This window comes from Cololabis saira, chromosome 11 (genome assembly GCF_033807715.1).
Source record: "Cololabis saira isolate AMF1-May2022 chromosome 11, fColSai1.1, whole genome shotgun sequence".
In the NCBI taxonomy this organism is placed as follows: Eukaryota; Metazoa; Chordata; class Actinopteri; order Beloniformes; family Belonidae; genus Cololabis; species Cololabis saira.
In genome coordinates, this window is record NC_084597.1 from 36,670,310 (window position 1) to 36,693,277 (window position 22,968).

The 22,968-nt window shown below is 38.1% G+C and overlaps 2 protein-coding genes across 4 annotated transcripts in view; one reads left to right on the forward strand and one right to left on the reverse strand.

The window, feature by feature from the left end:
- rxraa (retinoid X receptor, alpha a) overlaps positions 1–6,236 on the forward strand; it is a 134,510-nt gene extending 128,274 nt beyond the window's left edge. For both annotated transcript variants that reach the window (XM_061734418.1, XM_061734419.1), the window contains exon 11: positions 68–6,236. In XM_061734418.1, coding sequence (XP_061590402.1) covers positions 68–215 — 148 coding nt within the window. In that variant the 3' untranslated portion in view covers positions 216–6,236. The remainder of the gene's footprint in view (positions 1–67) is intronic.
- On the reverse strand, positions 5,714–15,152 carry wdr5 (WD repeat domain 5). Of its 2 annotated transcripts, none has more exons than XM_061734421.1 (14): positions 14,975–15,152; positions 13,055–13,159; positions 12,725–12,833; positions 10,253–10,326; positions 9,958–10,047; positions 9,598–9,687; positions 9,347–9,430; positions 9,205–9,260; positions 8,930–8,976; positions 8,606–8,681; positions 8,419–8,452; positions 7,071–7,145; positions 6,866–6,953; positions 5,714–6,785 (listed from the first exon to the last, which is right to left on the reverse strand). In XM_061734421.1, exons 2-14 carry the CDS (start codon positions 13,130–13,132, stop codon positions 6,685–6,687), a joined length of 1,002 nt encoding a protein of 333 aa, XP_061590405.1. In that variant the 5' UTR covers positions 13,133–13,159; positions 14,975–15,152; the 3' UTR covers positions 5,714–6,684. The 2 variants fall into 2 exon arrangements, with proteins under 2 accessions (XP_061590405.1, XP_061590404.1); XM_061734420.1 differs by having other exon boundaries at positions 13,055–13,163; positions 14,975–15,115.
- Positions 15,153–22,968: the final 7,816 nt, after the last annotated feature.

Sequence of the window (22,968 nt, forward strand, 5' to 3'; positions counted from 1 at the left end):
TTGCCCTCTCCAGACATTTCTGTGGATGCCTTTCACATGTTTTTGTTCTGGCTTTGTGTCTGGACAGGTTCGCCAAGCTGTTGCTGCGATTACCAGCGCTGCGGTCCATCGGGCTCAAGTGTCTGGAGCACTTGTTCTTTTTCAAGTTGATCGGTGACACGCCCATTGACACGTTCCTGATGGAGATGCTGGAAGCTCCGCATCAAATGACATAATAACAGTGAGCCCCGCCCCCTGCCCCCCTACCCCCCCCCCTTCCCTCAAACCCTCCACACACATCGTCCTGCAGCCCAGAGCCGTTTAATCAAGACCGTCTCCAGCGAGGGACGATTCACGTGAAGACTTTGAATGGCGAGCCTCTTCCTTTCCTTCCCCTGTCCTTCTGTCCGTCCCATCCATCCTCCAACACCCTGTGATGGGTTTCAGAACATGGAATCCATCATGCTTATGGGTCTGTTTTATACCTTGTAAAAATATATAAATAAGAAATATATAAATGAAAGATCACACAGCAGCAACGCGAATGACAGTCGTGGACTGAAATGAGGAGGGACAGAGGACAAAAGAAACGTATTGAGCCATTTTATTCATCTTTGCTTTCCCTACAAACTAACAAGAAGAAGCAGAGGTGATCAGGTTTTAACACTCACTGCAAAGCTTGCAGGTAAATTCGCCAGGACAGCGATGATTATGTCACATTTGGACACTCAGCGTTGTGACAAACGTAGACTCTTTGGAAAACCTTGGGGCCATCCAGACTCGGATCTGAGCTCTTTCCGACCGTCAGGATTGGAGGATCAAAAATGGGAGGAAAAAAATTAAAATTAAGTCTGCTCAGAGGAACTTGTCTGTTCTGTCTGACTGGACTGAACGCGGTCTGGACATGGTCTTGCACTAGCTGTTTTTGATGAACGAGTTTGCCGGATTAACTCCAAAGTTGTTTAACACGATTGCAAGTACTCACAAAAGCTCAGGTCTCTGCCCATTTCCAACAAAACCTGACCATGTCTTACTGTACTAGCACTGTGCAACATCAGCAAGGATGTCTTAGTAGCCCCCTAATCGGCCCTCAAGTACTGATAAAGTTTGAGTTTTCAGAGCTATGATATGTGGAATCTACACAGCTCTCGGTGCCCACAGGCTGTTTGAAATCAACCACCCGTTGACTTTATGCTACATAAGCATCTCTGGATGCTCTGAAAAAACCCTCCAGCAGGCACAGGAGCAACTTTTCTCAACCTTTTTCAAGCATTTCTGCACAGCCTCACAGACGATTCCCAACACACTCGGATGGCTGGAATGTGAGCACACTGCCTTTCCCGTGAGGAAATGACACTGTCGTACCAGCCTTCACTGTCACCTCTTCTCACTTCATTTGACTTTCCGCACACCAGACACACCTCCAACACCCAGAAATCCCTGCACTCATCTCAGAAGGAATCAGCTTTTTTTCGAAAACACTTAATGTCTACCTGTACTGAAAGCTACAGTCATGCACAGTATGGACATTATTTTCAGTTTCACTGTAACAGCAGCAATTACCTCTATCTCCATCGCTCAGACCTTTATCATCCTTACACAGTATGCAGGAGAAGTATTTGTTTGTTGCAGCAGAGCCATTATTTGTTTATATTTTTGTTACTTGGCACTTAACCTCATGATAGTGGAGTGAGATTTTGAAGCAGAGAACAGATGTTGATGTAATCGACCTCTGAGGTGGGATCTGGCCCTGGTCCAGCGGGGAACGCCTCCATCCTTTTCCTCCTCAGAAGGACACACACATTACGCACACATTCACTGTGCACTTCTCCAGACAAACAAGTGTCATTTAAGTTGTACTGAAATGTTAAATATCTCCTAAATATCTCTGTTATGTATATATGTGTGCTTTATGCCCCTATTTGTTTGTTTTTTTTCATCTTTCTTTTCTTTTTTCTAAATGCTGCAGCTGCTGCAAATCTATGCATCAAGTGCATTTCCAAAGATTGTCCACAGAACGACTTGAACAGGCTAAAAATGTCCACAGTAGGTGTTTGTGAGGTGGTGTCCACATTATTAAGATATTTGACTCTGTTTCCTCTCTGGTTCATTCACTCTAAAGTAGGGGATACAAAAAAACTTAGCCTGGCGAGCCATCCTAATTATTATCCTCTTTTATACGGAAAAAACTAGTCTGATTCCTGGAGGAAGTACCGACAGATACAGAGGAAAGTGGCTCTAGATGCCACTGGGTAGGCATTCAGCCAATCACAGGAATGAAGCCTGTGACGTGGGCAGAGTGGCTGCTATCAACACAAGATGTCCCAACTGGCTTGTAGTGGATGAAGAGCACTGTTGGATGACTATTGTTAGTTTTGCAGTAAATCTTGTTGACTCAAGAGGTTGTTCACATGTCTGCAACCATCTCAGTTGTTTTGAGTAGTGGCTTTTATACCACGGTCTGTGTGAATACTGGATTCTGATTGGCTGGCAGGTGTAGGTTATCACTTATAACCTACACCTAGAAAAACAAGTTTGGTCAAATTGCCTGATAACGTTAATGGCCCGGTTTCCCAGATCAGTTAAGTAGTTCTTAACAGCGAAAGACTTCTTTCACAGGCTCCTTAAGATGGTTTGAAAGAAGTCTTTCGCTGTTAAGAACTACTTAACTGATCTGGGAAACCGGGCCAATATCATTGCGCTGGATCAACTGCCAGATGGTAACCATGGCAACGGAGATTCAGAGAAGCAGAGCCGGCTACCGCAGGACGGCGACATGAGTGATTTTGTAATTTCTTTTAATTTATTTGGTGAATTTAACAATTTTGATGAATGGGATGCAGAAGAGGAGAGAAAAGAAAATAGCCGAGCGGAGCTGAGCGGACTAGATCTCCTGTTACCAAGGAAAGTGAGTTATGGCTTGTTAAAAAACTTTTACCAGGTTACAACGGCTGCAAACGAGAGATTAAATAGTCCGCTCAGCCGCTCAGCTTGTTATAAAACTAATGATTTCAACTGAAAACACATAAAGCATGAATAACTTATTTAATATTTATGTTTTTTGGTAAGTGACCGTGGTATAAGCGGGATAATGCCCTTCGAGGTGACATTATCATAAATATATGGACTTTGCAGAGGCAAAGCGTTCACGCCCCCGCGTCGTCCATATATTTCTGATAATGTACACCTCGTCAGGCATTATCGCTTACATAGACGCTCCCGTACAAGCAATCACACAAAGCCTATCCTGGCTTGGTACATTCTGTACCAGTTGGGAATGGTATGGGTACAACAGAGAAAGGGCATGGCTGGCCAGGCTAAAAAAAAAAAATAAAAACTTGTTCCCTCAGTCAGGGCTCAAGACTAGGTGAAATAATCGATCAGGCAGTGAGATGTGAGGAAAAAGGAGTAAAAAACATATTGAATTCCCCCACCATAAACCTTCACCACACTTTCATAAGCAACTTGACACTCTCCGGACCTGAAAACAAAGATGAAACAAACCTGAGCACTGTGTTTTCCTCACCCTTTTTATAGACTCAAAACTTTAAGGCGGTGTGAGCGACTTCGTGGAGTCTTGAATGTGCTGCTTCAACAATCATTTCACATTACTTGTGACTAATATATGTAAATAATTATTTTCTTTGTAAACTTTACATTTATAACGATGTATTTTAAAGTCAAATGAAAAGTGTCCCTGGTTTTTTTCCCAGCCATTTGGACCTTGACTGCTTTTCTCGGCCAACACATACTCCCTGAACTTTACTGCTGCTCAAATCTAATGAAGGCAATAAAGTCTGAAAAATTTATACCATGAGCAGCCAGCTGTCAGCTAAAAAAAAAACACCTCAGAACTTATTTTATTATAACTACTGTTCCAGTTTGCACCACAAAAAGTAATAAAATTAAAAAAGTGAAAAATTCACTATATTCATTCTAGTGGCTCCATCAAGACTCCACAGAGCACCGGCTCTCTCTTCAACCCCAGTGACACAATGACCATATTAAATCAGATTTTCAGCAGTGTTTGGGGGCTTGGCTGAGATTGACAATGTGTTCCACCTGTGTGAACCCGATTTCGTTCAGAAACCAGCTCTGATGTGTGGGACACATGGTGGGACACACGCACGACTCCGCTGTTTACCTCGGGTGAGAGCAACAGTTGGAAATGAGAAAGTGAGAGACGCGAGTGCAGCGCCTCCTGGTGGAGGAAAAGCTGCACTGCAACACTACTTGAATTTTATTGAATCAGTTAAAAAAAAAAAAAAAAAAAGGATAGCACTTTGTAACTGCGTTGTAATCATCACCGTCCCTTTGGGGAAAAAAGTGTGTCTGCTTTTAAAAAAAACCTAGAAACCTAGAAAAGTAGCAATAATTTCAATATGATCTATTGGCATGATGTTTAATTTGAACATTTTCAGTGAGTTGACTTGTATTCTTACAAATTATCCAGGAAACAGTATTAACTGCCAGCTTGAGCTAAGTTTACAGTATTTATATTTTGGGCAAAAGGAAAAAAAAAAAAAAACGTGTCCTGGTCTGTTAAAACAGAATAGTTGATACATTTTGAAGATACTTTTTTCTGATTTTTCTGTGAGAGCTGGACATAACTTCTTTTTTTTAAGAGGCAGATTTTTTCCAAGTAAAGCGGATGTTAAACAATCAAAGTTGAAATGAACCTCCCGTTCTCTTATTCTGATGTCTCCTCTTACATTGACTGTGATTAGTGACTGCAGGTGTCTAAAGCCATAAAATGTGGATGATGCGTGAGCTCACTCTTCCGCCTGCAGTAATCAGACAAGGATCCTATTGATGATCTAAAAAAAAAAAAGGTCACCTGCATAGAATAATTGCCTACATAAAGCTATATTTTGTTAATATGTATATGTGTATATATTTATAAACATATATCAGCAGATCTGTTTGAGTATTTCAAAAATTGAAAGAGGTAGAAGTCTTACAGACCAAACTGAGTGGGTTTTTTTCATAAAGATCTGGGGGGGAGAGTTCGGATGGTGCTTGTGTTGTGATCTTTTCAAAAATGAATCCTGATCTACCAGCAGAACTGCAGCAGCTCTGAGCTCAAAAACAACCAGCTTTTCAGCCGTTTGTGTGACCTCAAAAATAAATACATAAAATGGGAAAAAAAAAAAAACTAAATGGTTAAGACTTTAAAACCTGCAGAAATGTATGTGTTGCTTAGCAATTGTATGTTTAAAAAGTGTAATCAGGAAAAGCCGAGCTTGTGACACAATTACTGCTTTCTTTGTTGCATAGACAGTAAAATGTTTTAGTTTAAAAGAAAAAGAGAGAAAAAAAACACTTGGAAAATATCTATTTTTGTACAAAGGTAATTTTATCCTCGCTTATGTACTCTGTCCTTTCCCTTCTCTTCTGTGGGCTGTTATATTCGTCGTGGAAAAACATACTCAATTTCAGACTGAAAATGTAATGTGGGAGGACTAGTCCACCTTGGCACTTTGGTAACTGTGTCGCTTTTACTTTGCCATTTTCAACCAGTCACTGCAAGATGGGAACATCTCTGTTCGTTTTATTTTTTGGCTATTTTTAAAGAGATGGGATTTGGTCATCTGTACTTTGTTGGTTGTTCTAATGTTCTTTCGTGAACAGAAAAAAGATTATTAAAAAAAAAAACTTGAAAGTGATGGCTGCCAGTTGATTCTGTGATGCAGCGGATGCACGGAAAGAAGCAGAAACACAAGAGGAGTCTATGTGAAACATACAAAAACTGTTTTTTTTATTAAGTTGCAGGTTGTTGCTGTTTAATGCAAACATGTTCCACAACATCCAGGTGATCCACAGAAAAACAGGTGCTGCTGGCTTCAGGTGCACGACTACATGCTAATCAAGCAGAGCAGGAAAAAAAAACACATCAGTGGAATATGTACAAATACTAGAACACAATAACTGCATTTGGTCGCTGTTGTACAAAGTATTATACAAACAAGGAAGCTTTAATACATGATCGTTTTTTTCTGCCATTTGGATTAAAAAAAAAAACGAAAAAAAATCCAGGGGCCATTTTTTTTGTAACTCAACTGTGACATGCATATTTTGATTTTTTTTTACTTCGCTTGAATCCTTCCCATGCTTACACTTGAGTCTTTTCCTTCGTCTTTATCCCTAAAAAAATCAAATGAGTTATGTAATTTGGTTTTTAACAAAGCCCATTTTACTATGGCACAAAGATGACATTTGAAGAAAACAAAAAAGCAATATTGATACTACTGAAATAAATAAATGAAAGAATTCTTGAATTTTGGGGTACTTTTCTTTTATTAAATCTAAAGCCTGATGTAAATGTCACCTCTTAGTTCAGACGGTTCCACACAGTCACATGGCAAAGACTAAATTCAATACAAAATCCTTCAAAAGGCCAAGTAACCAATACATTTATAGTACAGGAGCTGTAATGAATCAGAAACTACAAGATGAAGCACCAGAACGTTGCGTTAAAACAAAAAGACCTGACATGTTGTTGGATGTGGTGAAATGGTAACACCGCTTGAAGCTGATGTTTCTGATCGGGTTCTGAATTTCATTCACTCAAAGCTCTTTGCATCAATCATAACAGAAGATCTTTTAGAAAAAAAAAACCCTCGTCTTACATCAAAATTAAAAAAAAAATCAAATCCAATCAAATGAAGGAAAGATGAACGGCCCTCCAAAATATCCAAAAGGGGCTTAGCAGTCGCTTTTCCATAACTTGATGGTTTTGTCATTTTCTAAAGCCGCTGACGCGATGATGTTTTCTGTTGGGTGGCAGGCGGTTGAGATGACGACATCTAGGAGAGGGGGAGAAATCAACACGTTACATAATGCTGCGCTTCACTTCAAATCTTGTGAGGTGACAACTGTGTCGTACCTGTGTGGCCTTGGAGTTTCTGCACAATCTCTTTTGTCTGTAAGTTCCAGATATAAACCATGTTGTCCTCGGAGCCCGACACGATCCACTGAAACACAGTAAACGAGAGATTCAGCTCCCTGTTATGTTCACATGTTCGTGCAAATGCAAGCTTTGACAATAGACTAACTTTTCGACACATTAAACAATCGGCGGCAGCTCTCACCTTCCCTCCAGTGACGGAGAAATTAGCAAATATGCAGTACTTCTCGTTCTTGTGGCCTGTGTATGTTTTCAAGCACTGAAATGTGGGAAAACATTTCACAGTCAAGAATTGGCAACAACAAATGTTTAATTGCATGTTAAACAACTTCACACTGCATATCCCGTCATTTTCAGCTTTGGCTGCAACTTGCATGTGCACAATCAGACCGTTTCAGACTTATGCGACTAAAGATAACTAGGGCTGCAACGATTCGTCGACGTTGTCGACAAAAATCGATAATCAAAATTGTCGACAATGAATTCCATTGTCGACAATTGTCGCCAGACGTGTTTTTCCAACGGAGTGAGGCGTCTCACTTCAATACAATCTCTGTCGAGTCGCGCATGCACGATAGCGTCTCAGTGCAGCTGCGGGTAATAAAACGTAAACATTTTGGGAGCATTTTAGCCTGGATACCCTGAATAAAAAGATGACTTGCAAGGTTTGCAAAGCCGACCTTCCTCATCACGGAGCACGCCGGTAATGCATTTGAAAATGCACATCGGAGTGTTGAACTAAACGGACCCGCCTTGGTAAGATATTAAGCGTATTTTGGCTTTAAAAGAGAGCTTTAACGTTATGCCTGACTGTGCCTGACAAAAGTATTTTAAATTAAATTAAGTCAGATATCTGGAGAACCTGCGTTTAGTGTCTGTGGAGCATCTTGGATGAGAGACGCGGGATTTGGGACGCAGTTGGTCAGCAGCATTCTCTCCCTCCACAGCAATGTAATGGCCAAGCCATTCATTTATTAAATTAATTCCTTTAATTCTTAACTTAATTTTATGTCATTTATTAGTATTATTTGAGCCACTCACAGCCTACTCGTTTATATAACCTCAATCATAATTGATGCAGCGCGAAAAGCGAAAAAAGGCTTGTGCGAACATCACAATGATGAATTTGCATCTGACTTTCAGTCAGGTGTCTATGAACTGTCAATTATCCATCAAGCTCCACAATGATCATGTTAACATTAGATCAGATAGATTTGTCTGTACATTTCTCTTGCAGGAGTTTTGCGGGAGGGGCGGGAGTGGAACACACACGTTGCGGGCGGTAATGGTCAGAAATTCAGCGGGAGCAGGATGAAGAAAACAGTCCCGCTATAGCAGGGCTCTAGTCCCATCTTTCTTGTGTTTATTATCATTTGCCACATAATTAAAGCAACCTCATACTAAATTTAAAAAAAATTACTAATTATCTGATTAGTCGACTAATCGTTTCAATAGTCGGTGACTAGTCGACTATTAAAATAGTCGTTAGTTGCAGCCCTAAAGATAACACATTTACACACGTCGCAGCTTACCTTTCCTTTGCTGTAGTCCCACAGCTTCAGTGTGCTGAAAACACACAAAGACACAGTTTAGAGCAATTAACAACACTGTGTTCATGAGTATTGTGTTGCAATGCTGCCCCCCCCAGGTGGAAATCCTGCACAAGCAGAGAACAAAAACAACAATATGACCAGAACAAACCAAGTACACTAAACTCACTTATCCAACGTAGCAGCCAGGATGTATTTCCCATTGGGGGAGAACTTCACAAACGACACAGGAGGGTTGTCGTCATCTGGCAACAAAACAAGCACACGAGTGGGGTAAATAATGTCATAAGAACCTATTAACACACGAGTGGGGTAAATAATGTCACAAGAACCTATTAACACACGAGTGGGGTAAATAATGTCACAAGAACCTATTAACACACGAGTGGGGTAAATAATGTCACAAGAACCTATTAACTTCTTGCCCTAGTTCCAAAGAGCTTATTCGATGTGGGGTAATGAGGCAGAGGATGCGATAGTGAACTGATCTTACCAATGAGGGTTTTTAGACACTGCCCTGATGCCGTGTCCCAGATTCGACTGTGAAATAACAAAACGGTTATTTAATTGGGACATGGGGAGATGCATCGTTGGCACTGAGTGCAGAAATACAACCCATTCACATCAAGAGATTTGATTCCAGGTCATGCCCGGCCTAAATGTGAGACATCCTGTATGAATGTTCTCATCACAACAACTGCACCCGGCAGTCGGAGCGACACACTTTATACCTAAACATACAATTACTGGAACACAGAAAAGGCTCACCAGAGGCCATCGTAGCTACTGGACACGATCAGGGAGCCGTCTCTGTTGAAATGAACCTGCAAGCCCAGACACAACGGCCGTTACCACGACGACGTTAAGTCCACAAAACTAAAGTTAAGACTTAGGGTTACAGTAAACTTACAGCGGAGACGGGGTCAGAATGAGCTGGCAGGGTTTTCAAACACTTCCCAGTCTTCACGTCCCATATCCTCACGCTCTCGTCAAACTACAAACATCCCCCCAGAAGAAAGAAGAAGAATTCTGTGCTTTGTTCAAACCCACAAAGAGACTTTTTTATTTTGCTTTTCATACTCAAAGTAAAAGATTCAGCAAAAGGTCCAACATCTGGAATCCATTTCTGGCTTTCTCTTCTGCCAAAAGCTTCACACTCACCGATCCTGACACGATGAGATTGGACTGGGGGTTGAAATTGCAGCAGAAGACATAGTTGCTGTGACCTTTCAGGGTTTTTAAGCACTTTCCCTGTATTTAAGAAAAGATGGTTAAAATGTCACATTTCTGCTTCAAAGCCTGACCCAGACCCTCCAGCCCTGCGCCTACAATCAGCCAGCTACCACAAGAATGACAACTTTCATGATGACGGGACTTTAAAATTGACATAAATCTCAGAGATTTTCCACCTTCGTGGAAGTCTAATGCTCCAAAAAACTGGCAATGCAGACAAAACTTTATTCTAAATTGCATTTCGTCCTTTGTTTATGCTAATGTCCGCCGACTTTAGACTGTTCTCACCGAGCTGACGTCCCAGATCTTCAGGGTTTTGTCATCCGATGCAGAAACCAGGAGGTTGGAGTCCGAGGACCAGGCCACGTCAGATATGCCCTGCAGATTAGTGGGAAATAATCAGGAGGCAAAGCCAGAGAAAACAGTAAATGGTGATTATCATCCCTATTTTATTCAAAGAAGTTGCCCACGAACACTACAGCTGCATCATGAAGGTGAAAACACCAACTCAAACACAATCCCACCTTATGCAGAAGAAAGAAAGAAAAAAAAAGCTGCAAAGGCAAGAATCTTTTCCACTCACAAGTTTGTGTCCAGATATGGTTTTTTCAAACTTTCCATCATACGCTCCCCAGATTTTGATGAGTTTATCAGCAGCTGAAACAGAATAGATGCATTCAGTGTTGTTCGAACTCCTATAAGCTCCAAAGTGTTATTTATATATATATATATATATATATATATATATATATATATAACCTTGATAACCTTCTGCAAAAATATCGGAGTACTCATGGTGTTGTTATACCTAAGCCTGGGACGATAATCAATAAATCAATTAATCGCACGATAAATGAAAATGGACTCGAAAATATTTATTGAACATAAAAAAACTGAAACATTTTTAATTTCCCAGCATTATGTTGTTTTGGTTCCACCTCCTGGTGAATGTAGGTAAAATTCTTATGTGGTTACTTTTTGGTTGGCCAACGATTTATGTTTGTGGTGCAACCGGTACGGGAGTGGCCAGTCTATTTCCTTATATTACAACGCCGTTAATAATTGTTCGTTTTTTTTCCAATTATTCCACCAAACACCGAAAGTGTTTTTTTGCCATTTTCGGCCGAACAATTTCGGTTACCGAACAATCGGTGCATCACTACTGCTAAACAGTCCCCTCACAAACAGTGTCCAGCGGCGCTACATTCCGCAGCGCCGCGCGGCGTTCTCAACGTTGTGTACGCTACTGTACATACTCACCGGTATTACGGTATATGAAAAATTAATATCATAAGAAAAATAAACAGCGCTATTCGGTATGAACCGGTATACCGCCCAGCACTAGGTTCTCCACCGCATCGGCAGTACGGGCCCTTTTCTCTGCTGTGCGTCCCGTACCGTCTCCATCACCAAGCGGCTTTCCCAAATCCAACTCAGCCTGGATAATTTCTCGTGTCCTCTGCTTTTTCCCCACATCCAAGTAATGATCTAACATGTTGACATGTTTGCTGCTTAACACCGCTCGCCCCTCACTCCACTTGATTGCGTCATCACTAGGGCTGCAACGATTAGTCGACGTTGTCGACAAAAATCGATAATCAAAATTGTCGACAATGAATTCCATTGTCGGCAATTGCCGCCAGACGTGTTTTTCCAATGGAGTGAGGCGTCTCACTTCAATACAATCTCTGTCGAGAGTCGCGCATGCACGAAAGCGTCTGAGCGCAGCTGCGGGTCATGAAACTTTGATAAAAAATAAAATAAAAAGTTTGGGAGCATTTTAGCCTCGATACGGTGAATAAAAAGATGACTTGCAAGGTTTGCAAAGCCGACGTTGCTTTTCACGGGAGCACGTCGGTAATGCATTTGATGAAAAAGCATGTCGGAGTGTTGAACGAAACGGACTCGGCTTGGTAAGATATTAAGCGTATTTTGGCTTTAAAAGAAAGCTTTAACGTTATGCCTGAGAAAGTATTAAATTAAGTCAGATATTTGGAGAAACTGCGTTTAGTGTCTGTGGCGCATCTTGGAAGAGACGCACGGGACCGCAGTCGGTCAGAAACATTCTCTCCCCCCACAGCAATGTAATGGCCAAGCGATTCATTTGTTAAATTAATTAGTTTCATTCTAAACTTTGTTTACTTTATGTTATTTATTAGTATTATTTGAGCCACTCACAGCCTACTCTCGTTGCTATAACCTCAATCACATAATTGATGCAGCGCGAAAGGCGAAAAAAGGCTTGTGCGCTGATGAAAATGATGGATTTGCATCTAACTTTCAGTCAGGTGCCTATGAACTGTCAATTATCCATCAAACTCCACAATGATCATGTTAACATTAAATCAGATAGATTTGTCTGGACTTTTCTCTTGCGGGACGGGAGAAGACACTAAAACAATGCATCTCTATTATTGTGCGCTGTGCGGGCATGAATTCATGAGTTTTGCAGGAGGGGCGGGAGTGGAACACACGTTGCGGGCGGTAATGGTCAGAAATTCAGCGGGAGCAGGATGAAGAAAACAGTCCCGCTATATCAGGGCTCTAGTGCCATCTTTCTTGTGTTTATTATCATTTGCCACATAATTAATGCAACCTCATACTAAATTTAAAAAAAAATTACTAATTATCCGATTATTCGACTAATCGTTTCAATAGTCGGTGACTAGTCGACTATTAAAATAGTCGTTAGTTGCAGCCCTAGTCATCACATGCCGTTATTAATTTTTTTCCCCACTAATTCAACCGAACACCGAAAGTGTTTTTTTGCTATTTTCGGCCAAACAATTTCAGTTACCGAACATTAGGTGCATCACTAGTTAAATTTTCTTGCACAATAAAAAAAAAAAAACTTAATGTCAAATGTAATTTGCAAAAGAATAAGAGATGAAAGAAATCACTACAGAGCCTTATTTGTGCTGTCAAGAAATCATTTTGTAAACAGTATTTAAATTGGTGGAGTTTCAGTTGTTTTTCTATGGTTAAATTGACTCTTCTTTATCCTAACGCCTCATAAGTGTTTGAGATAGAAAGGTGGATGGGATGGGGAACTCACATGAGCTGGCGAGCCATTCTCCACTGGGACTGAATTTGACGGAGGACACAGCTTTAGTGTGTCCCGCTAGTGTGAATTTGAGGCTGTAGTTTGGCTTTGCAGGCGCAGACTGGAAATAAAAAGAAAAATGTTCCATTAAATGTGATTTATGCAGTAAACAGAAAAAACATTTGCTAAATCTATTCCTGATTTTCAAATGACGGTGAAAACCCCTTATACTTGTACAGACAACAAAAGCTGTTTATGCCTGTTGTAAACTGTATCTTGAAAAATCTTGAATAAAAATGTATATAAGTTACAGAGGACTATAGATATTTAAGTCATCCTAACCTTGCTTTGATTGGAAGATGCTGACTGAACAACTGGAGGTTTTGTGTCAGTCTCTGGTTTCTTGTCCTCCGTTGCCATGGTGAGGAAATTAGCATCTACTGCCCACTATCTCGAGACACAAAAACAGACGTCAACGTTAGTGAATTACTATATATATATATATATATATATATAAGATTAATAAGTTATACGGTATTCATAGAAGAAAAATAACCATAACTGTAAAACAATGAAACCATTTCACTAAAAAGTATCTGTATTGTTGTGAGATAAAAAAGATCAAGTCACTTCTGAAAATAGCAAAAACACTGATGAACTGAGTGAAATATTTGCAACTGGTTAAAACCATCCTGTTTACTTCATACATTTACACAAAATCCCTATTAATGGAGAAATGTTGACATTAATCAACAAATCGCCCTCTTGTGTCCTCCATGTGTAGTTATATGTTATTATCTGTAGATGGATCTCAGGTCTTGATTTCTCTATTCAAAATGCACCTTAACCTTTTTATATTTTTATATTATTTATATTTCCTATCTGTAGACCGTCCAGTCTGGGATTCTGTGTTTCCTTTTGTTTGGTGTCGCTTTTCTGCATTTTACCCCCCAAATTTAAAGACGCTAGTTATTATTTGTGTTATTGTTTGAAACGAAGCAAGTAATTCCCAGCTGAGTATACGAAAATGTTTCTGTTTGACGAGTTTTACGAAAATCAGAAGAATGTAACACTTGGTTAAGCGAAGCTAGCTGTATATACTACTTCCTATAATACAATAGAATACTTTTATTGTCATTATATATGGGTACAGTGAGATTAAAAGCAGCATCACCTCTCCAGTGCAAGACAGTGCAAACAGATGGGGGAACCATAAATCAGGGTTGCCACCCGTCCCGTGAAATACGGAATTGTTACATAATTGGGAATTAAAAGTTGTGTTCCGTATTGAACCAATACGGACATATATTATGCTCTTAGTTATTGATGTCATAATATACAGATGAAGGTCGGAAAATGTGAATATATTGCAAAACTTCATTCGTAGTAAATTCAACTAAAGGTTAAACAAATATATTATTTCCCACTACATTCAAAGTGAGATATTTCAAGCCTTTATTTGTTATAATTTTGATGATTACGGCTCACAGTTTATGAAAACCCCAAATAAAAAAAATCTCTATATTATGAAATCAATAAAGATTTAAATCATCAAAATAACAAATAAAGGTTTAACATCTTGCTTTGCGTGTAATGAGACTATGTAATTATTAGTTTCACCTTTTAAGTTGCATTATTGAAATAAATTAACTTTTACACCATATTCTAGTTGAATTATTGAAATAAATTAACTTTTACACCATATTCTTCACCTTTAGGCTATATTATACATCTTGGCTGATGTGGACATACATAGCATAGGAGGATATTTCAGTTGCTATATGGTTGTCTGTACAGTCATGGAAGTTCAATGCTATTAAGGCACTTTAAACTTTAAATCAAAGCGTTTTGTTTTTTCATATAAAATAAACACATTTTTATGCAGTTTAGAAGTTTTGGGGCTTTTGTTTGGCTCCTGCGCTGCTGAAATCGGGGCGTCCCTTATTTCTATTTCTGAAAGGTGGCAGCCCTAACTGGACCTGTAACTACAGACGGGAGATATGTAAAGCTGTATAAAACCGTACTGATGCTGTAACTTATTGAAAAACGTGTGAAGCTCGTGGTCGAGCAGCTTAAAGCCTGAATTATGGTTCCGCGTTAAAACGACGCAGAGCTTACGCCGTAGGGTACGCGTACCCTACGCCGTAGGCCTGCGTTGATGTAACGCGGGACCATAAATCAGGCTTTAGGAGCATCGACGCTGTTGACAAGAGAAGGGCCTCCGTCCACACAATGAGGCTTCAGCACAACGGCGATACTTACGGGGATCGGTGCGGACTGGCCCTCAGCTCGGTAATGCTCGTATAGGCTGGAAAGAAGAAAGACACGAGTAAAAATAAAGACGATACAAGACGAAGCATAAATTATTGGGCTTGTTTGATCGCCTGCGGGAAAAGGCAGCAAGAGAAAAGCGGGGAATGCGGTGTGCTGCACTTCTGCGCAGGCGCGAAACAAAGAGACATAACGGAAACAAACGAGGGTCAATTGTCAAAGGCACAAAAATGGGTCTGCATTGTTTTTGGTGACTACGTTTTTTTTATAGTTTCGTAGCACAGTAAATGTGTTTTATTATCATTATTATTATTGTCCACAGATCATTAAGTCACTTGTTTACTTACATTATTTATCGTCTTTGTTTGTAAATATGTACATATGTAATGTAAATATGTAACTATGTATATTCATGAGGTGTTGGTACACAATATATGCAGTAGTTGGTGAATATGTGTAAGGGAGAAGGGGTAGGATTAAATAAGCACATGCTTTTTCGGACATGGTAACATTGTTTTATTTTTTTTGTTGTTTTGACTATTTTGACTTGTGTGTTGTTTTTATGTTTTCTCATGTTCAGAATAAAGCTTACATTCATTCGTTCATTCATTCATTCATTCATACATTCATTAATTCATTAATTCATTCATTGTGTACATTTGAAAAGCTCTTTAGTTACAACAGTGTGCACAGGTGCTGTGTATGTAATACTTTCGTGACTATTGTAATTATTATTAAACTTTACATTGAACAGTGCAGTAAAGAAATAAAAAAGCAAAGGCAACAATATGGGTGAACTAGGAACACCACAAAACAAATCATAATTGGCACGTATATATAATAATGCAGTAATAAATGCATATGTAGAAAAATGAATGAGCAGAAGATTTGATAATATTTTGTGTTTAATAAGTTTTAAACACAAAATTATTAATGACAGTTATTGTCATCAAAATAGAATGTCCATCAATTACCAAGACTGTGTCTTTGTAACTATTCAGAAAACCACCACCAGTGCAGAGCTAGCTCAACAATGGTAGATGATGGATCTTACCTTTTTTTACTTTGCGTTACTACTCCATCTGTCTCATCAGCTTGTTGATGTGACAAAAGGAAGAACACAATTATGAGTCACAGACAAGATATTTCATAATCGACACTCATTTATTGAGACATTCAGCTGAATAGAGACACAACTCACCAATACAGCAAACAACAGCTTCCCCATTCGCCTGAGTCGTGTCTGAGCATGGAGTGGGAAGCACATAAACTTATAACCCAGACCATGATAAAACTAACAATCAGTGCCATACACTCACAGTGGCCATCCCCTTCCCTCCCTTCCATGAAACCTCCTGTTCCCATTGATAACCTTGAGAGGAGATAATTTTCTCTCAGTTATACAGGGAGTCATTTTCATGGAGTCCACAACATCAGTTAGTTGTTATCTGCATTAAACACCTGCTGAACTTTCTACAAAGCGCATTCCAAATTTATTAAATGACCTATTTTGCCTAAAGTTAAAGAAGTACATTTTAAAATTATGAATAAGGTCTATCCTGTGGCAGAATTTCTTAAAAAGAGATTTAAATTTGAGGTAGATCAATGTTCCTTCTGCAAAAAGGATGAAGAAACACTGGATCATTTGTTTTATCAATGTCCTTTGTCTCATTGTTTCTGGATATCTCTTAAAATTAATAATGTTCCACCTTTTGAATTAAGCCATATTATTTTCTTCATTGATGATTTGGAATTTTCTGTTTCTGATATTATTAATATAATTTTGTTACTGGGTAAGTACCATATTCATTGTGCCAAATGGAAAAATTGTAAACCCTCCTTCCGGGGTTTTATTAACGGTTTTAAGATTTTTTTCACATCTCTCAAAAGAGTAGAAAACAAAAATGCAAGTAAAGTAAGTCTAGACATTGCTCATTATTTGTTATTCTAATTTAATAATTCCTCTCCTTTTCTATGTTCCATTATGTGAATTTAAATGCTTAATTTATTTTGTTATTCATATGCACCTTTTAATTCCTAGAGAGTTTGTATATTTTCAATAAAGTTTTGTTTAAAAAAAAACCTGCTGAACTTTCTATCCTGTTGCACAGTTCTTTAACAATAGCTGTATTTATTAGCTGAACATTACATGCATGCAGTCATTTGTTTGTGGGGTTAAAAAAGTGTAACACTGTCTTGTTTTGTAGACTCCAGTCACAAGGTGGCAGTGTTTGCCTTAAATTGAGATTAACAATCCGCCAACAGTTTTATTTATTTTTTGCGTGGCCATTATTTTATTAGACCTGTGCAGCCATAGACATATATACATAGACGCCGCACCGGGCGCTGAGCCGTACGTCAACGACGCCGCCATATTGGATGTGGCAAGACTGCGCTGTAAACTAATACAAGTGAATGGACTTATTTTACGTTTTACGTTTCATTTATTCATTCACACACTACTTGGGAAACAGTTAGGCACCAAATATAATATATTTAATTTTCTCAGATGGCAAAAATAAGACATTTATTGATCCCACATAGGAGTAATTCATGTTATATCAGCTATAGAGAACAAGGTAGTGCCGAAAAACAATATATATCCCCCCTCACAAAAATAAGAAAAATAGAGAAACATATTTGATTTGATTTATTTTATTTTTGTAAAAAAAAAAAACACTTCATGAGAAGTTTAAGAAAACAAAACAACAAAACAAAGAATTTCATCCTTTAACACTTGCTATCTTAAATTACATGTGCCAAAAAAGGAGTAGGAAGAAGTTTAAACTTATTTAATCCTACCCCCATTCACGGATCATTTAACCTGTATTTATAAATAATCACACACTGTACTCACACTGCTAAATAACTATTATTATTATTATTATTATTATTATTATTATTATTATTATTATTATTATTATTATTATTATTATTATTATTATTATTATTATTATTATTATAATAAGGCGCAAATATTAAAGTTGTACTGTATCTCGTTCACAATACTTCAAAAACGATGTGGGGAGAGGGGCGACCACGCCCACTTAGGAGACAGGAAGTGTATACCATTTCATACCGTTGGCAGAAATGGTAATGCGCTATCTTCTGTATAGAGTATCTTTGGCCACACTAGTGACAGAGAATCTTTGCTAGTGATGTTTCGTATCGAGGCTTCGAAGCCTCGAAGCCTGTGTCGAGTAGGGGAGGGGGGTCCGGGATGAGCGCGTCGAGGCTCGCTTCATTCCTTTTTTAAACTTTATTAGCAAATCTTGCTATACAAACACCAACAAGGTATACAATAGTGTGGAACAGCACATACAATGATGGAGTAAATTGTTAAAATATCTACTATGAATAAGAAGTCATAATATAGATAATGAAGGTAACAGTCATAATAATAGTATTAATAATAATAACAATAATAATAAAGATGAGTAAGTAAATACATAGAGAATAAAATAAATACATAAATAATTAAAACAGGAGAATAAAACAGGTATGAGGAATAGAATCAGATGCATAGAAAACAATAAGGAAAGGTCAAGACAGTTATAAATAAAAGGTTAGTCAGAGGATACAGGGAAAAACTTTTCATAGTTGATTAAAAATATATTGATTTTTTTGTTGTTTATCAATAAAGAGATTTAATAAGAGAATTTAATTCTAGTAGAAAAGGGGCAAATTTAGGAGTAGCACCAGCAAATCTTTGTTTGTCGAGGCTTACTTCATTCATTTGCGGAGCTGAAAATGATGACGTCCGAGGCATCGCTGTCTCGCTGTACCACGTGACTGATTCAGGAAGTGAGTCGGAGTTTTTATTGAACACTTGAATATTGTACACATCCTTGAGGCATATATAAAACGTATAAAACAGCATGCAGATTTATAAGGCACACAAAACTTTCTGCATAACTGTAAGAGTGAAACAGGAAATGTAACAGATACGTTGTAAAGCAATGACATAAACTAAATATATCATATATAAATACAATTCTAATAATAAAATATGAGAAAAACGGTGAGAAGCAGGGGCATTAGTAATTTTCAAATATCTTAAGATCTATATAGGTGTTAAGGAGTTATTTACCATGTTTGTTTTTAATCAGAATAACACTGAGATGGTTGTTTATCAGGTATATTTTAAAAGCTGAAACGTTTTGTTTTCTGTTTCCCCATTTGCATGTATAAATAAAGAACTTGACAAGGACCAACAGGTTATTGAGTACAAAGTCACCTATTTTATCTTCGAGGGTGGTCCAAAATATAGTATCCTCTCTTGTTAGGGGGTTATTTAGAAGAATTTTGGTTTAGATCCAGTCTTGAGTCTTAAGTCTTCCCAAAAAGTTCCAGAGTATGTAGTAAAATATTAGATGGTCTGTTGTTTCAATATCATTATCACAGAAGGTGCAGCTGTTATTGCCCAGATTGAGTCTTTGTCTTAATAGTTCTCTAGATGGAAAAATATTACTTAGGATTTTAAAATAGATTTCTTTAGCTTTGGGGTTTAAAGGATATGTGAGATAAGTTGTTCTCCATTTTTTAATTTCTGAATTTGAATATCTGTCTTATCTGTCTTATTTGTCTTATGGACCAAATGTCTTTTTCCATCCAGTGATCCTAGAACAAAGACTTATTTTTGTATGTCTTACCTATTATTCCAGATAGGAGTTTGGTGAGGAGTGAAATTCTGTGTGTACATAAGTTTCCAACACAACAAAACCTGTTTGTGAAAAGGGGATCATTTAACTGGGAGTTGGTTCGCATCAGAGCAGTGGATAAAACAGAGTGGCGACACTTCCATAGGACTCCATTGTAAAACATGGCAGACAGCACTTCCGGATTATGTCAATAGTTCCACAAGTGGCATTGATCGCGTTGGATCCCTTTGATTTTCAGTGGCTGCATGACGAGAAACTCCTCAGGTAAGGCGATTAAATATCGACCAATTTTAATAACCATTTAATAGACCAAAACATTGCACAGTGGTTAAAACACTGCAGGAGTAGATCACATGTTACCACTGAATTAATTATTGTTAACCTCTGATTTAAAAAAAAAAATACATGTTGAGTTTAATTATTTTAAAGGTAATCCTGACAGAGCCTTGTGAAGTTTGTGCTGTCAAAGGACTTCACAAGTGGGGTAGATATAAATTACATGAGCAGCAAAATAATTTTGTGTCTGTTCCTTTTCCTAGTTGTGTATGTGAGTCATGTTTTCTTCTTGCAGGGTTTGCTGTTCCTAAAGCGATGCCTTCTCCACCTCCAGGAATGGGAGCAAAGTGACCACCCTTTGCTAAGTCACTTTTTGATTTACAAGCATGTCATCATCTGCTTGTCTTGCTTTTCTTTTATCAGAGTACAGTGGATGTATTTGAATGTGTGTCTCCCTCACAGGTCCCAGGTTCTCCAGCCCAAGATTTCTAGTTAATTCAATTTATTTGAACAGACAAAAATCAACAGATTATTTAAATGTCAGTTTCCGCAGATAATCCTTGGAAAGACGAGGATCCTGCTCTCTCTCATCCTTGCATCCTTCTCATCTGCAAATAGAAATATAATTTATTTTCCTGCTCCACTAACACAATTAGTCATCATCATACCATGGTATGATCACTGTTCTACATACAATAATAAATGTAAGAAAAAAAAAAGCTTGTCAGACCTCACCTTGATTATTATTAACATTTCAGATATACTGAGAGCACTTCAGTTGTTAAGTAATAAAATTAAACCTCAAAAATACAACTAGCCTAATACATTGTGCACACAGTGTGGATGAATACTTTGTAGTGATATGTATAGTTAATTGACACTTTTATTTTGTTGCCATTGATGAATGTATAGACATTAAGATAGTGAATGCTCGGATGCTAGATTACTTTTTCTCATTCTTCTTTCTGTCTCCCACAGGTTGATGTGCACAGAGGATATTGCTAGAGGATATCGTAATAAAGCCAACTTCTACACCAGATACGCTTCTTTTTTTCAAATTGTTCCCCTTTGGAGAAATCAGAGTGGGTCAAACACTACACTGATTAAATATTAAAGGTTTAAGGGTCTGTCCTGCCCCTTAGCAGAACGTGGTGTCAGGCACTTTTAAAAGTATTCTAATAAAATATATGCCCATACTCTCTGAAAGTGTGTAAAATGAGCTTGTGTTTCACTTTAAGAAAGGTAAGACATTTCATAGCCCCACCTTTGTTCTGCTGTCCTAATGCTGGAATACAGTCTCTGTTAAATAAAATTGTTCTTCCGTAATGCCAAACCTATTTATATGTGATTTAAGAGCCTTCATACATTGTCTTTTAATTATTTTACTTGTTCTCACAGACAGACACTTGCTCTTATTGTCACATTCATCATTTAAATACATGAGACTGTATTTGTGTGTAATGATGCCTCCCCAGCAGACTGCAGCATAAAACAACACACTGACCACAGACTGATAAACATCTGCAGCATCGTACTACAGATGTCAATAGATCTGGATCATAAAATATTCAACTGAAAACCATAATTTATCATTGTCCAATGTAAGGGAGTATTAATAAATCGCTTACATTAATGTCATGTAGCTACACAAGAGATGCATTGCACCAGATTACAGTTCAGTTGCTAATTTATCTGCAATCCATGAAGCGAAGTTTTCCCTCCCCCCAAAATAACACAGAAAAGCTTGTCTAATTACGCTTTTAGTTTTCATCCAGCCATTCAATACACGTAACTGACATTGGTGTATTATCAGTTGTAAATGTACCTGTGTACGGATTATTTTAATATTTACCGTTCAAAAGCGACCCCACTGCTGTCTGTCCCATTAGTGGAGCAGATAAGTCACATAATCGTGCATTTGGTGATACAAGCATGAAAATTGGCATGAGCAGTCTCCATGGGTCACTTGACTGAAAATTGTTCGGGCCACTTGAAATTTCAATTTGGCGGCCATTTTTCAAGATGGCCGCGACCTTGGTCGATCAATTAAGTGATGTAATTGTTTGGTTGGTGATATTAATAATAATAAAATAAAATAAATACATAAATAAATAAAACAGGAGAATAAAACAGGTATGAGGAATAAGATCAGATGCATAGAAAAACAATAAGGAAAGGTCAAGACAGTTATAAATAAAAGGTTAGTCAGAGGATACAGGGAAAAACTTTTCATAGTTGATTAAAAATATATTGCTTTTTCTGTTGTTTATCAAATGAAGAGATTCAATGAGAGAATTTCATTCTAGTAGAAAAGGGGCAAATTTAGGAGTAGCACCAGCACACACACACACACACTCATACCCACACACATACATACACATAGCCACATAGACATATACCGTACACATTTACACACACATATACATATTCATATATTCATGCATGCACACATACATACACATAGCCACACATATGCATACACACACACAGACACATTTAGCCACACATACATATACACGCTCATACACACACACACACAAACACACACACACACACACACACACACACACACACACACACACACACACACACACACACACACACACACACACACACAGCAACTCAGTCACATACGTATACACACACATACACACCTGCATGCTTGCTCTGTAGTTTTTGGGGTTAGTTAGCGGTAGCTTAGCTCAGACTGTAATTTGCGTCGATTGCTGCTCGTGTTTTGGTCGGCTCGGTGACGGTTTTGTCGGTTTTGTGTTTTGTTTGTGGTTTTTGTTGCAGCCACCCCCCCACCAAAAAAAAACAAAAAAAAACACTGGGTTTATATGTGTATATTTATGTATGTGTATGCATATGTATGCGTATATATATGTATATATATTAAATATAGCAATAATGCACATATATATGTCTTTGGTTTTTACCTGCATGGTATCAATCATTAAAATGTGTGCAGACAAGGTGAAAAAAAAAAGGAGAAGCATCAGCACATTTTTGTTTGTGAATAAAGAATTTAGCGTAAATAATGATAAA